Here is a 16,255-nt window from a genome sequence, read left to right on the forward strand (position 1 = left end):
AAAATAATGGGGACAGTTAAATTTTCTTATTCAATAATTGTTTTATGGGAAAAGTATTTGTCATTTTAAATGACAAAAAGTTATGTCATTTTAAATGAGATACAAACACAGAAAATTTGAATTTTAAATTAAAAAAAACCATCTACTTTCTTTTTCCCATAATTTCTATTTTTCTGTGTCTATCTCTCTCCTAAAATGACATAACTTATGTCATTTAAAATGACAACCACTAAATCCTAGTTTTATTTTACTTTTCTTTTGCCCGTTTTTCTCAAATAATTACAGCTCTATTTTTTTTTTCTTTCAATCCTTGATTTAATAATTCCAAAATTTTAAAACGTAAAAAGAAAGGTGTGACAAATTCATGAAGAGCGACCACTAACTGAAAAAGAAGCATTGCGTATGCTCATCCAATGAGGAGCGCGAAGCCGTGTCACTAGGCCAATAAAAACACTCCACGTGGCAAGCCACGTAACTGGGCGCTCACTCTACACTCGTCTTTCTTCATTTCCATTTCCTTTTCCCACCTTGCTTCTCCGATCTTCCCCGATTTGTTCCTCCCATTCCGGTTCGCAAAGACCGATCCCCAAAAACAGAAAAAAACCGAACCGGCGAATCTCCGTGCTCACATGGAGGCTCACGGCGCCGGCCTCCGCCGCATCCTGGTGCTGGCCTTCTGCGTTGCCGGAATCTGGTCGGCCTACATTTACCAAGGCGTTCTTCAGGAAACGCTGTAAGAGTCCACTTCCGAGAACGTTTCTTCGACCTGTAACAGTTCTGGCGAATCCAAAATCGATTTGTGAATTTCGAAATGCAGCTACTCATTGCTATGTTTCTGTTTTGGATTTTTGATTTGGTTCAGGTCGACCAAGCGATTCGGTCCAGACGGTGCGAGGTTCGAGCATCTTGCGTTTCTGAACTTGGCACAGAATGTGGTGTGTTTGTTCTGGTCATATATAAGTGAGATTTTTATACCAAGTGTTCCTTTTTCTCTATGTGCAATTACTAAGAAGACTCGGTATAATTTCTTTTTTCTTTTCTCTTTTTGGTTTTCTTTTGTGGGATTGTTATGTGTACAGTGATAAAGCTGTGGTCTGGTGGAAATTCTGGTGGTGCTCCTATGTGGTCTTACTGGAGTGCTGGTATTACCAACACCATTGGTCCTGCTATGGGAATTGAAGCATTGAAGTATATTAGTTACCCCGCTCAGGTATGATTCGTTCAATAGTTTCTTTTTCTGGCTTCCTTTTGAATGTGTATTTGATTTTATCAAATCTGGTATTGGATTTTTGGATTTTGTTTTGTTTTGTTTTTTCCTGAAATGGTGATGATCATGCATACAAGTTAAAACAAGTTTCTGTTATTCATACTTACGATCTTGTGTACTTCTAAGCAATGAGGGAAAAAATGTTTCATCCATTATAAATATACGTACGTAACTGATGTAGATATTCAATGAAAGAAGATTCCATATGAAAATATGCATATGTAGTATTTAATCGTTTATCTTTAGGAAATGATTGTTGTATTTTATTCATGTCATAAGCAGCATGCTTTGTTCATTAGACTATGACTCTTTCCATTTCCTTTCGTTAATTTTTCATGAATTTTCATCCAGCCTGCCGCAGCATTTGTTGTGACTTATTGTTCAAATGTCTTCAGTGTAAAACTATGAGCTTTTTAAAGGGTGGTGTTATTTTTACTACTTGCAGGTGCTGGCGAAGTCCTCAAAAATGATTCCAGGTCAGTACATTGTGCTTGATACCCCAGAAAAGCTTGCCTTTTATCTAGAAGCAATGAAACATTAGTTGAGGTTTGTAAAGAACCTTGGGATACACCACCCCAAAAGCTAGCTCAAGGGGTGGGAGTGCCCAAGGCCTTATAAACTCCACAACCAATGTGAGACTATATATCTCAACACGCCCCCTCACACAAGAGCCCATTGGGCTTGAAGAGTGGACAATGCAACAGGCCCAGCCTACCTGTGCTAAGAAACGCCACAAGAGAAAGTGGGGGGCGGCGAGGCTCTGATACCATGTAAAGAACCTTGGGATACACCACCCCAAAAGCTAGCTCAAAGGGTGGGAGTGCCCAAGGCCTTATAAAGGCCACATTAGTTGCACATACAACCAATGTGGGACTATATATCTCAACAAGGTTTTATTTTATTTATTTAGTAGTCTTGCATTATTGATTGAATCATATAGTTATGTTCAGTGCTTAAGTGCTTCAATTTTTGTTTTTCCTATCCTTTTGGTTAAGTGGGATTATGGATAACTTGTAGATGAATTTCACTTTATTAAGCTTGGCAAGCCAATGGAATTGAATCTTTGTTGTTTTACCAAAACAATGGATAGTCTTGTGGTTATGTATTCTTTGAAACTTTTGTGTTCTTGTACTTGTGCGTGTGCTTGAATGTTATATTGCTTTTATATAGTATGCATCCTTTCATTCTTTTACAAATAAGGGTAGGTTGAAAACAATTTTATTCATTATCATTCACTATCTTTTGGGTATGTAAAATGGAGGTGCTTCTGGCTGGTTCTGATATATAAGAATTTGGTAGAGAATGATGATAGAAAAATCTTATAATCAATTTTTTTGTAAAATTTTTTAAAATTTAAATTTATCCTCCGATTATGTAAAGTACTCTTAAATTGTGTAACAAACAATTGACTTTACGGTAATGCAGTTATGCTGATGGGTACTCTAGTATATGGTATAAGATACACTTTGCCAGAATACCTTTGCACATTTCTTGTTGCTGGAGGGGTATCAACATTTGCACTTCTAAAGGTTTGGAACTTATCAGAATAACAGACCTCACTAGTCTTGTCTAGGAATTTTCAGTCCCTGAATGCAGCTCACCTTAATTTGTTTATGCTAATAACAGACTAGCTCAAAGACTATAGGCAAGCTGGCACATCCAAATGCTCCCCTTGGATATGGGCTATGCTTCCTGAACCTTGCTTTTGATGGATTTACTAATGCAACTCAGGATTCCTTAAAAGCAAGGTAATAGAAGATAAGCTTCTCTCTCTTTTGATTTGGCATGTAACAATTCCAGTCCGTCTGAGTGCATGTGAACTACAAAATTTACATTCATGCGCTTCCTTGATTTCTTCTTTACTTATTTCACCCCCTTCTACACCTCCCTATGTACCCTTATTCTTCTTTATTCCCCCCCCCCCCCCCCCCCCCCCCCCCCCTCTTTTTTTGTGGAATCAAATCACTTCTCCAATGTGTAGTATAACAGATAAGAAACAATCTTTTTGTGGAAATTGTATTCTATGGGAAATAGAAATTAAGAGCGAATTCATTTGTTAGGATAAGTTCAATATTGGTAGTAGCTGAATCAGTTAACCAAAATGGGTTGGCTTGCAATATGAGGGTTTCTTAATTAGCTTACTGGCCAAAAATATCTGTCCTTAGTAGTGTCTCTAGAGGATAATTTAACAGTTGTAAACAAAACTAAGTATGATTGATCATGTTTTCCTCTCCCATGTGATGTTGCTTGTAGGAAAAACTTTATTGCCTGTTATTGCTTTTGCATGTCAGATGTTTGGGCTTCTATTTCATGGGTGTTTGAATGTTGACTTCTCAAATCTCAACATTGTCAGGCTTTCTTAGTGGAAAATGACTCTTTGAACATCTAAAATACAGATTCATTTATCTTAATTTTATCTTTTAAAACTATTAGTTTGTCTTACTCAGGTACCCAAAAACAAGTGCTTGGGATATTATGTTGGGAATGAATTTATGGGGAACCATATACAATATGATTTACATGTTTGGATGGCCCCATGGTAGTGGATTTGAGGCAGTTCACTTTTGCAAACAGCATCCAGAGGCAGCATGGGATATTTTTCTCTATTGCTGCTGTGGTGCTGTCGGCCAGAATTTCATCTTCTTGACTATAAGCCGGTTTGGCTCTTTAGCTAATACTACCATCACTACCACGCGCAAATTTGTTAGCATTGTGGTATCTTCACTATTGAGTGGAAATCCCCTCTCAACAAAGCAGTGGGGGTGTGTTTTTATGGTATTCTCTGGATTGTCGTACCAGATCTACCTCAAGTGGCAGAAGTTGCAAAGAATACAAAAGAAGAGAAAAGCAATGTGAAGCCCTTCAGCAATTTTAAGTCAAATGTTTATGCTATTGTAGCTAATTTGGCGTTCAACCCTCGTTATATCACCAAAACCTTGAAGGTTCAATGAACCAGATTTAGGTTTATACAATATAATATTTGTAATTGTAATTGGATAGATCCTTTTTGAGAAGTTCTTTTTCTTATTCATTGTGGCTTGTGCTAATAATTAGTTGCCTCTTTATTGTAATGAAGAGCTAGTTTTAGTTATTATAGCATACTAGGGCAAAGACATACTCTGTAAACATAATTTTCAGATTATCTTATCTTCTCTCGTATGTAAAGAAGATGATCCCAATATTGTTTGAGCGCCAAAAGTAGCCCTACTGAATAGGGTGTGAGCATTAAAAATAAGTTTAGTAAATTGTTTGCTCTAGCTTATTTTGCTTTCAGAATTTATTTGTTCAAATTTATGTCTGGATTAGTATATTTTGCTTAAAGTAAATGATAGGGATTAGGTATTTTACTACAGAAAAATAGAGAAAAACAGTAATTACAGAAATTAGAATCACCAATAAAAGAAGAAAACAAAAGATATTTGTATATGCTAGAGGGTTTATAAACCTTATCCAACGGTTTCAAAACTTAACGGTTGGATGATCCTCTCACATACCTTTCCTCCACTTTCTCTTTGCTTCTTGCTGTTTTCCCTTTTTAGCTACACTCCTTGCCACGAAGGCATGATGGCTACAATTCAAATTTCTCATAAGCCCCGTTACTCATATTTCTCACTTGGTCCTCCCCCTGCCCCCACCCATCTAGAAGGTTCACTTGTGCTCAAGGTGAAGGTTTGAAAAACCAAACCTTCCTCTAGGTCCCATTGCTTGAAGCATAATGAACAACTTATGCATGACTCCCATGGCCAACCAGTAATCTATAGATTCTTCTTCAAGAGTTCTAACTTCTTATAATCTATAATTTGACATACTATTAGGAAGTATAGATCCTTTGGTCTTGTTATTGGTGTGTAGGGGTGTTCATTAATCGATCCAAACCGATGCAAACTGCGATAACTGAACCGAAAATCAAAAAATCAAAAACCGAAAAAAACATCAAATTTTAATTGGATTGGATCGGTTTTCGAATTGATTGATGAAAACCGATCCAATCCAAACCGATCCAATATATTAATTTCCCTCTACCTACTTGAGTCTTTCCCCAATTATAGCCCAAAAATTTCTAAACCCAAGATTCATTAACCCATCAACTAAACCCAAGAGAAAATCTAGTCACATCTCATTAACAAAATTTCATTTGTGTAGAGCTTCATATATCATTTGTGTAGAGTCAATATATACAAAAGATATTATTTGCACAATAATCATGAAACAAATTTTAGAATTTTCAAAAAACCGAAAACCGATCCATTCCAAACCGAAAAAAATTGGATTGGATCAGATCGGATTTGAAAAAAAATCCAAACTGAATGGATGATTACATGATTAAACCAAAGGGATTGGATCAGATGATTTTTGCTTTCAAAATCAATCTAATCCAAACTGCGAACACCCCTACTAGTGTGCTCTACTCTTCCGCAATTTACTGATTATTCCAATATTCAATTTCTAAAAATACTCGAGATATATATAAATCAACAATAGATTAGATAGCACATGATTGTTCCAGCTTGACTAGTGATTTCAAGTTTTAGTTCAGGATGCATATATGTATTAAAAATTTGGAAAGTAAAGCTTTAATGCTCTTATGATCCTATTCATTCAAATTGTATTAATTGAGTAATCAATAATACTGCGGAAAAATTCAATAAACCATGGCAATATTCAAATTCTAATGTGTGGACCTACAACATCAACAAGGTTGGATTATATGTGTCTTTGATCTCAACAACACTTGGAATTGATTCAAAGTACACTATAAGCTTCCAGTATTGGGCAAGCGAACCGTCATATGCAATTTTTCCTCCATTCAAGAGAAGTAACTCATGCTCGTCAACAACTTTGGAGAGTTTGATGCTTGATTGACGAAATATGCAAACAATAGTTTGCCTGGTGTCCGCTATATTTCATAACAATCGCTGCAGTTCTAGGATAAAGGCCTGATGTCGCCTCACCCATAGGGTGGGGTGGTCAAATTCTTTAGTAACCAAAGATGATGACGGATCGTTTAATATGGCTATAAGCATAATATGGCACCAACTCATGTTACTGCCCAAATCCCTTTTCCGCCTCCTTATTTATATTTCTGACGTGGTCTAGCATAGGATTGGCCAACAGTAAAACTTATAACCAAACTTTTGGCTAAAAATGTTGTAACTTAAGATAAGGGGGAACTAAGTTAATAAGTATATTTTAATAGAAAAAAATTAATATAAAATATTTGTTTATTAAAATGAGTGAAGATATTCTAACTACCAAAATTCTCACTACTAACTTACTACCCATCACATCACCATTGGATCAAAGAGAAAGAATGTGAAAAAAAATTTAAAGAGAGAGAAAATATTAATCTAATGGTAATTAGATAGGTAATAAGTTAGTAGTGAAAATTTTTGATAGTAAGAATATCCCTCCTCTATTAAAATTGACTGAACCATCAAATATACTTTGGGATTGGTGTGCATCGTTGGTATTTGTGGTTTGAATGGTATTACCAAAAAAAGAATGATTAATGTAGTAAAAAAATAAAAAGAAAAAGAAAAAAGGTTAAAACTGAGTGGCTGGATATCTATGGGCAAACCGGCTTTATCACAGCTGGGGGGGACATGTCCATTCTTTAAAATGAATAGTGCTTTCTGTACTAATTTTGAAATAGAGATGGTCCACTTCGTTTATTTATTTTTTAATTAGCATTTAATTTTATCTCCTATAAATATATAAAAGTGTAAGGATTTTATATAAAAAAAAGATTGAGAAAAAAAAATTATATAAAAGATTGAGAAAAAAATATGAATCTCACACATTTTTGTATATGTATATGATAAAATTATCTTCTATAACATGAGAAATATTAATTTTTTATAGAAAAAAAGTGGCTATCATGTAAATTATATGAATTTGTAGTTTTTGTCATTTAATTTATAATTTTTATAAGTTTATAACTTCTATTACTCATGATATAAAATATATAATTTTAAAAAGTATAACAAAAAGAAATACCAAAATGAATCTCACTATAAAAGTAAAACAACTGTATAATTGTGGCTACCATAATTATTCCACTGTATAAAAGCACAATATATATTTAATAGCATTATTCAATTTAAAATCGATTATACTTTTTTAAAAATAAAAAAAAAAGTCAATTGAGGTTTTGACCAGCTTGTGTTTAGGGAAGATCAACTTGAGCGAGTGGAAATTGGAAGGTCAAATGAGTCAAAGTCTATGTTCCCACAGAAAGTTAACAGCAAACGAATGTGCTTTATTTTGTAGAGAGTTCCCTCCCTCCCTCTTTTTACCAATTGCTTTTTTCATAGTCATAATTATTTGTCTCCTGTCTTCCACCATTCACCACCAACCATGAACTAATCATCTTAAGTTAAACTAAATAAGAATTCCAGTTCCCCCAGAATTGTTCTTCTGCAAATCAAAGTTCACACACTCCATGTTAAAACAACAATGTGTCTACGAGCTGAGGGGAAGAGTGAGAGAAACGTTTGCAAGCCTGTGTCAGACCACAGTACAAGGTTTACTGTACAGTCTGTAAGTACACAACTTTTGCATTCTACATATATTTCTTGTTAAGATTTGCTTTTTGGATAAGGAAATGGAGCTGATATTTTCACAATAATGAATGAATGCCAAACATGCAATAAATTGGTTTGCATTTGTTTGTTGCAACCTATAGTTCTGGCTGATGTTACAACGGGGTTGGGTAATTTCTTTACTTTCATGTTCTTTGAGAGAGTCTGTAAGTTCATGCCAGTTTATTTTCCTTTGTTTGAATTATTGTCTACATATGGTTAGGTGCTAAATCCAGGTTAAACAGAACAGAAACAGTATCTGCACACCAAAACCAAAATGCATTCCCACTCCAATTATAATTATGTTTCAGTACATCAGAACCAAAATGGAAAAAAGAATATTTATTCTATAATCTATGCACACCCAAAACAACAAATAGGAGTCCAGTTTGCCACTGGTTTATCTTTTTACTCCCACTTTTTTTCTTCTTTTCTCTCTTCTATCTATGTCTCTCTCTCTATTCATTATATGTAGTAGGGTAGGCGAATTGCCGATGTATACATACACACTCAGGATGACTAGCATCACACAACAGGCTATGTACAAAAAAAAGCAAACCAAGACCAAAAGCTGGATTGGAGAAAAACAAACCCAGAATGATATCAAAGAAGACAAACCAAAGAATGACACACTAAGCACGCTAATTTTTTTGTTTAAGTATCAAGAAAGGTAACATTGAGTGGTGGAGGAGAGGAAGAGGACAATGTTAGATATGTTGAAGATCCTCAGAATGTACCATAACATTCTAGGGGAGGGTATGGCTTTCAAAAATTTAGGCTGATCAAAACTGCAATCTTTTTCTCAAACCAGGCAGAGAACAACTAACAGGCTAGTTGCCATAGGTGGGGAGAAAGGATTCAGAAAGGGGAAAGGACACACAAATATTTTGTATTCCAGATGAATTAGTGATTCAAATTATAAACTATGTAGGAGGGCTCTTTTGCAGAGCGGCGGTTGTGAGGGGTTGGCACTTGGATTGAGAGATGGAGACTCCATTCCAAGTGTTTTCATAAGGAAGTTCCTTTCCTGCAAAAAAAAAAAAAAATGTCAAAGAAAGAAGAAAATATTGTCATACTTGTGTCAAACTTTTGATACAGTCCATAACTCCACATAGTGTAACGAGAACATACAAAGCAGCAACTTAGCTAAAGTATGGTTGATGCAACATGCATGGTAGATGTTTGTTGTATTCTACATATATACGAGATGATATATGGAGATGAACTAATAGCTTACACTATATCTCGTCACAAAAATGATTTCTTGTTTGCTGAGAGGTTTCTTGCTTCAATAGTTTTCAACATGAAGATAATTATAATTCTGTTTCACTTATATATGATACTGTAAATGTCAGTTTTGTCAATATTATATCTGCATATTTTCTTAGCAAGAAAAATAAATATAAATAAATAAATAAACAGTGTATTTAAATGATGAGGTGATGGAACATTTTTGTTTTTAGGAATAAAAGTGATGAACAAATTGTGACTGAAATAACTTTCATGGAAACAAATATAACTTCCACCTTCTTGTAGTTTATGACTAGAATCAGGACTAGAGACCGAGCTATATATACAGGGGCAATTTATATTTACAAACTTTTTTGTTTTCAAACTCTTACAAACTACACTAAGTACGACCGGTCATACTTTAATCGTGCAGTGTACGACCGGTCGTACTTAATGTAATTTGCAAAAAAAGTTTGTAAACGAATCCTATCCCATATATATATATATATATATATATATATATATATATATATATATATATATATATATATATATATATATATATATATATATATATATATATATATATACTGCATAATATTTTATGTGAAAGTATGTGCTTATTAAAGAAGTCAATGTGACACTAGCATTTAAAAGTAAAAGCTATCGTTTTGAAGCCATTTGTGTTCCGAAACATAGTATATCCTCATCAAACAAGACTGTAAGCTACAAATTCTAAAAGAGAAACTTTAACAAATCTACATAATGTATTGCACGAGTGACATTTGTAACCGGCATATTAACCTCTATAAAACTTAGATACTTTGATTATTTTCAGGAAAAAAAATATTAATACTAATCATGACCAGAAAAGAAGCCAAACTTATCCTGGCTACGCAAAAGCTTTCTTATATATCCTTATTATTGCTGAGCAAGTTATTTCCTATCTTAAAACCTATATCCAATTACATAATTACCTTTCCCCTTTCCACCACTTCCTGGTTTGCCTGGCCCAGCTGGATTTTATGATGAAATAATTATTAATAAACTTTTCCTTTTTACCCAATTTTTATCTGCAACAATTTGATTCCACTAATCCAACACCGTAATGATGTTAACTACAAAATTTTTAACATAAAATCTTAAGCACTGTACATAACTTAAGCATTAATGATTTATCCTGCTATTACTATCTCCACCACTAACACTGATGAAAGATCCCCACCACCACTACTGAAGTTATCTAGCAATAAACGGCATTCTGAAGGTCTTAATGCGAGGTTGATCTTATAAGTAAAGCCCTACTAAAAGTACTCTTGCTGGTTTGATTTTTATGATACATGGGTTTAGTTATATGCCCAGTTTGTCATATATTACTAATATAATCAGACCACTTGTCACTATTACTGCTATAATCTTGCTTGTCCTTAATTATTTGATTTAAAGTGCTAGGGTAACTTACACTTTCTGAAAATTGTGGGCTAGGAATTCCTGCAGCTAAGGATCTGAACAGAGGGGTAACTTGAAGAGGGGAACTGAACTCTGTACTTGATAAGGCAGAAACAATGCCATCATTGTTTATTTGTTCCGCACAAGATGGGAACATATCTGCTACCAATTCTGATTCATTAAAATGTTAGCATATTAGAATACAAAAACTATTTTATTCTGACAAAATTATAAAAAAGAACTTCTTGGTCAAAATAGTTTCAGTTTAGGAATAATTGACCATTTAATTAGGTCAATAAGTGGCTACACACTAACCACTCTTTGAACATAATTAACCAGCAGAGTGGTTAATTGTCCCTAAACTGGAAATATTTTTACCAAAATGATCTTCTCTTATATATTTTATAAGGGGATTTGATGATCTTGCCTTGATCCACAGTTGCACTAGAAAGAATCCCTTGGTCACATCCTCTAACTCCTTTTTGATCTCCAATTTGGATAGACCTCAGTTCAGTTCCAATATCCTGATGCAGTGAGTTTTCCAAATTCTCACTAGCTGGATGAGGGAGAGTTGATTCTGTACTGTATTCAGAACTGCCTGGAGAGTCTTCATATAGTTCCATTTGCCTATAATAGATTCAGAAACTATTAGATATTCCATAGCCCTCATAAAGTCATATTTCCAATGAAGTTAAAGTACCTCCAACATGGCTGGATTCCCACACTAGTACTTTTTAAGTCTTCCAACAAATCTTTAAGATCTACAAGCAGTAGATCTGGAATCTTATATCTGGGAATATCTGATTCTCTGGTTCGGTTCATAAACTCTTGAAGAACCTGGCATCAATGCACACAAGTGTTATAAGATATTTGAAGAAGTCTGTGAACAATGACCTTTCTCTTATTTAAATGCTCAAGAACTAAGCCCTGCAGATATCAGCTTGTGATGGCTTTAGCAGAACCAAGTTAAGCTTTTTATATTTGATTACACGCTAGCAAGCTGATCTAGGAAATTATTTCAGAAATTTTTCAAAGCAAGATTACTAACATTTATGATTCATAATTATTTTATATTTCTATGACTAAGTGGTCTAGAGTTCAATTCTTGCCACCCTATTATTCACAAAATTGAATTTTAGCATAAGCTAAAGCCTGCTTGTGCATCATCTTCAAGTGACTCTTACATAAAGGGGCATGTTACCATCCTGGGCCTTTACTTAAAAGCATAAGCTTTTAAGTTGGTCTTTGACATGTATGAATGCTTCAAACCCATAGTTAGAAATGTTGCATTAGTATAGCAATTATAGGGTCACATGATGCCTAATACTTTGTGATTAACTTATAATGTTACCAGGGTACTAAAGAACTAAGCACTGTAAAATCAGCTTGTACAGAAATACATTCAAGCATTAGCAGAATCAACTCCATTTAAATAAATATATACTATCTACCTGACCAATTAAGCTATTTAGATTTTTCAAAGCCAGTATCAAATATGTTTAAATGACTTTCGTGATTTTCATATAGATAGGCTTGACATATTAAAAATTGATTTAATTCTGTTGATGCTGACCTTCATGACATATAATCTACACTTTGGTCTTTGCTTTTGATGACATCAACTGGAGTTCATTTTTAAAGAAGCCCACGAGGTGTTCAAAAATCAAAACAAGAGTAAGTTCAGAAACTATCAAGCCTCACCTTCCATGCATCTTCAAGACTTTGCTCCATGTTCTCTGCGTCAACTTTTAGAGCTAGTGAACTTAGTAACTCAGCTTGTTGCATCAATGCGCTTATCTTAGGGTCATCCTTTTTGAGGAATGTTCCTTGAACATTGTTGTTTTGGGCTGCAAAAGCATGAAAAGCCATGAGTCACATTAGAATAATAGGATGACCAAAGTTATTACTGGCTTTATATATTAGAGGGTGTTTGGTTTGTTTACTATTTTGATTTTTACTTGATATGTTTTCACTAATAATTACAAAAATCTCACCTTATTTTCCTTCTGTTTTCTGTTTTCTTTGTGTTGTTTTAAGTTTCACAGTTTCCTTCACTAATTCTTGAAAAACAGGAAACAAAATGAAACAATGTGGCATTTTTTGTAATTATTAGTGAAAACATAGAAAACAGAAAACAAACCAAACACCCTCTTAATGTTATCCTGTTTTCTTATTTTGGGTTTCAAAACTGCAAGAGAAGTTCCATAATTACAAATTTTCAACTTAAATGCATTACCATAACCACTAAACTTCACATTGCATACATGATGCTGGTCTGTCAAGTTGTTGACATTATGAGAGTTAGCTAAAACTGCAAAAGGTGCTCTCGGCTGCTGATTTATTGGAGTTCCATTTTGTTTATGGGATCTGTCTCCAAAGTTGATTTTTTCTGAACCATCAGGGATATGTGATCGCCTATATTGCAATAGGATGACAAGTTAACACTCTTCTAAATCGAATTTATGCATTTTAATCTCTTAGTTTACCGTACCTCATCTTCTTGATAGCTACTGCAGGTGCCGAAGCCGCATCTGTATTATAATCGTGTTCAAAAATAATCCTTTTGTTATTTGAATTGATGTATGAAGTGTTGTTCTCTTTTGCTAAGGCTTCATATTTTGCTCTCTTTTTGCACAATGTGGAGAAACGGTTTTTCACAGCATTATCCGTTCTGCACAAAGCAATAAAGCATTGCAATATGAATAACTGTCGAAGAAAAATGACTATTTAAAATTTCATGAAAAAAAGAATGAATTTTTAGTTACCTGCCTGAAACCACCTTTGCTATTTCTGTCCACCTGTTACCAAATATTTTTTGAGCCTACACAGATAATAGCAATCAATTAAATCACATTTAGTGAGAAAAGATACAATTTTAAGTGAATCGCTATTGGTATCATCTGCAGAGAACTATACAAATAGAAGATCTTGGTTAGTTTGGCTGTAAACTATTCTTTTGCAGGGTAGATTTTGATACAAAATAAATCACTTTGCCATGGTACTAGCACTTAAGATCCTCATGTACGTCAATGGATTGAGGTCTACTACAGAGGGAAAAACAGAAAGAAAAACGAAAAGGAAAAAATGAAGTCTAAATATTCGAAGTTCTAAAGATCACTACTATTAAATAAGCTTGTTAAACTCCCATGGCAACTGCAGTGGTATGAAAGTGTAGCTCTGGTACACAGGGAGCAGCAATTTACCTCACATAAGAGCATGTCTTCCTCTGGTGACCATCCTCCTTTCTTGAAATCAGAATTCAAATAAGTGTACCATCTGGTAATTTATTAATTACTTAAGCATCAGATTGAGAATAGCAATAAAATAAAGCAGGAGCCATGAAAGTCCTCATGAGCTAAAGGATAAAACAGATGACCAAATAAAATATCTTGAATGAATCATCATTATAATTCAAGAAACACGCTTATCAATTAAAAAACTTCACCTTCTTCTGCACTGTCTTGTCGTTTTGTCCTTGAATTTAGAAGCAATAATTGCCCAACTACATGTAGTCATTGCAATTAAAATCCCTTAGTATCACATATCCATTACAAATGAAAAAGCACTAGTGACTAGTGAGTAACTCAAAAGAAGAATAACGAAGGGTAAGTACTTTTCAGTTCCATGGATGCCAATTTGCTCTCTGAGTATATCATCCTCCTGCAAGTAACACACATGAGACACTACTCCAAAGAAGGAGAAATTCAATAGAATAATAATAAGTAAAGAGAATATATAAACAAAAAATAAATAAATAAAGGAATTTTATAGTAAGGGAAGAAGGACCTCTTGAGTCCACGTCACAATGTGACGCTCCTTCTTCTTAGATTCTTCATTGGCCAACTGCTTCTGCTTCTGCTGCTTCTTCATACCTTGCATGATCTTGTCTTTGTGAGTGTTTATTCTATTGGCGTTGCTCTCTTTCTTGGACGCTCCCTCTTTTTACCGGAGTCAAGTTGCATGCTAAAGCCAACGCTCTCCCTTTATAATATGAAAACTTTTTGTGATTTTATAGGGGAAAAAAAAAAAAACAAAAAACAAAAAGGGAAAACCCTTCTTCCTTCTCTTTCATTCACCTTTATACGCTCACTGTGTTGGGTTTCAAAACGGGAACCGAAACAAGCATAAATTCCATTCTCAAAAGCCACCTTACCAAAAGCTATCCAAGTTAAAAAAAAATGCCTATTACCCTCCAAAGAAATGGCCTCGGATCCTAACTTTTCAGACCTCCACTTCCCACCTTTGATCTCACTATCTTAGCCTCTATAACCAAGTTAGAAAAGAACTAAACAGAACAACCCAATGCTCAAATTAGGGAGCCAAAACCAAATGAAAGGAGAAAGATAGAAAATGGGCAATGAAGAATACATAGATGGGTTAATAAAGGGTACATGGGATTGTATCAAAATCGTATTTTTCAAAACCCGAGAGAACCTATGTATTTGATGCTATACCACTGGTATGCAATTGATTGCCCAGAAAAGGTGGGTAGATCTAAAAAATTGAGGAACTTTGGGAATACCCAATTGAGAAAAAAGTGGTGTTCAAAGTTGTCAAATTGACAAATACCTCAACTATGAATAGTGTTTGAGATTCTTCTACATGGGATAGAATGAAAAACTGAGAAGAAGGGCATCATAGAACTGTGGAGATTGAATGAAAAAAAAAACCTTTAGTTAGAAGTAGTGTACAGTTGTACTAGGAGTGGTGTCTCATTTGTTAATTGTTATTTTGTTGGTTTTTCACTTCTCTCTCTCTCTCTCTCTGCTTTTTTCAAAACGGTCACACACTTAGAAAAATGTTGCAACAAAGAGACAGGGATGAGAAAAAAATAATTTAAAAATAAATTGATGCTTGGGTTAGTGCGCGGGTATCAAGGGAAGTTTGAATATAAACGCTGAATTCCATGAGCTACGTGCAGTGTGTGTATCATGGCAGGGTAGACTAGTGTCCACTGTGCAGTTTGCAGCACTAAAGAAAGGGCACCATACCATTATATATGATGATATGATATTCCAATAGATAAAGAAGAGAACACTTGTGATCCAACATCATACACTGATGCAGGTATTGTGTGGGTTTGTCTCTGTATATGTGTGTGTATATATATACACGTACAAACGCTTTCATGAATATACAGTGTAGATAAGAGAACTAGAGAGGTGATTTTTTGAATTTTTTGTGATTTTTAAGGAGACATGCGAAGGTACGTGATCTAACCAGCTAAGCGTTGCAACCCAACTTTTGCATTGAAATTAAATGGTTCGTGACTTCATGACCTTCGTTTATCTTTTAATTTTTTTTTTTATCTTTTCATCTTTGGTCATGCTAAATGTAACATTTCGATTTTTTTCTGCCCTTTTTCCTCTATAGTTAATTAGTTGCAAGGAAAAATGGGGTTAGAATGTGCTGATTACTGACCGAACTCAAATTGTGAGGCAAATGTGTGTGTGTGAAATTGTCCATTGAATAATATGAGCTGTTGAATTTTGTCACAAAGGAGTGAATTTTTTTTTTTCCTTTTCCTCACACATGTGAGTTTCTTTTATTCCCCAAGCGCTCACATCCACCTTTCTCACCTATTAGTGCGTGAAAATTTAAATGCTGTGTTTTTAAAAAAAAAAAATTTAAATATTGAGGAATATATTACTATCGTATTTCCTTTTTATTCAATTACAATGACTAGCAATTATATTGTCGATCCAGGTCTTGAAAATTTCATGATTTC

At 34.4% G+C, this 16,255-nt stretch overlaps 2 protein-coding genes across 3 annotated transcripts; one reads left to right on the forward strand and one right to left on the reverse strand.

Annotated features, from left to right (window-relative positions):
• The first annotated feature begins 518 nt into the window (after nucleotides 1-518).
• LOC133285556 (UDP-galactose/UDP-glucose transporter 3) lies at nucleotides 519-4,457 on the forward strand. Its single transcript, XM_061482803.1, has 7 exons — nucleotides 519-733; nucleotides 863-960; nucleotides 1,080-1,210; nucleotides 1,713-1,743; nucleotides 2,693-2,796; nucleotides 2,894-3,015; nucleotides 3,715-4,457. The coding sequence occupies exons 1-7, from the start codon at nucleotides 630-632 to the stop codon at nucleotides 4,121-4,123; spliced, it is 999 nt and encodes a 332-aa protein (XP_061338787.1). The 5' UTR covers nucleotides 519-629; the 3' UTR covers nucleotides 4,124-4,457.
• A 3,680-nt stretch (nucleotides 4,458-8,137) lies between these two features.
• On the reverse strand, nucleotides 8,138-15,155 carry LOC133285559 (transcription factor MYB124). Of its 2 annotated transcripts, none has more exons than XM_061482807.1 (12): nucleotides 14,314-15,155; nucleotides 14,141-14,187; nucleotides 13,973-14,029; nucleotides 13,731-13,803; nucleotides 13,293-13,348; nucleotides 13,019-13,198; nucleotides 12,764-12,942; nucleotides 12,229-12,374; nucleotides 11,228-11,364; nucleotides 10,955-11,154; nucleotides 10,541-10,686; nucleotides 8,138-8,875 (listed from the first exon to the last, which is right to left on the reverse strand). In XM_061482807.1, exons 1-12 carry the CDS (start codon nucleotides 14,404-14,406, stop codon nucleotides 8,765-8,767), a joined length of 1,425 nt encoding a protein of 474 aa, XP_061338791.1. In that variant the 5' UTR covers nucleotides 14,407-15,155; the 3' UTR covers nucleotides 8,138-8,764. The 2 variants fall into 2 exon arrangements, with proteins under 2 accessions (XP_061338791.1, XP_061338790.1); XM_061482806.1 differs by having other exon boundaries at nucleotides 10,541-10,698.
• Between the last annotated feature and the right edge of the window lie 1,100 nt (nucleotides 15,156-16,255).

Source organism: Gastrolobium bilobum, unplaced genomic scaffold (assembly GCF_033153095.1).
Source record: "Gastrolobium bilobum isolate Gb01-03AN ecotype WA unplaced genomic scaffold, APGP_CSIRO_Gbil_v1 utg12463, whole genome shotgun sequence".
Taxonomy (NCBI): Eukaryota; Viridiplantae; Streptophyta; class Magnoliopsida; order Fabales; family Fabaceae; genus Gastrolobium; species Gastrolobium bilobum.

Coding starts and splice junctions, on each gene's coding strand:
- LOC133285556 (XM_061482803.1), top strand. CDS start 630: ATGGAGGCTCACGGCGCCGGCCTCCGCCGCATCCTGGTGCTGGCCTTC. Junction 734..862: donor GGCGTTCTTCAGGAAACGCT/GTAAGAGTCCAC, acceptor GATTTGGTTCAG/GTCGACCAAGCGATTCGGTC. Junction 2,797..2,893: donor CAACATTTGCACTTCTAAAG/GTTTGGAACTTA, acceptor TGCTAATAACAG/ACTAGCTCAAAGACTATAGG.
- LOC133285559 (XM_061482806.1), bottom strand. CDS start 14,406: ATGCAAGGTATGAAGAAGCAGCAGAAGCAGAAGCAGTTGGCCAATGAA. Junction 14,188..14,313: donor TTGTGACGTGGACTCAAGAG/GTCCTTCTTCCC, acceptor TGTTACTTGCAG/GAGGATGATATACTCAGAGA. Junction 14,030..14,140: donor GGCATCCATGGAACTGAAAA/GTACTTACCCTT, acceptor GACTACATGTAG/TTGGGCAATTATTGCTTCTA.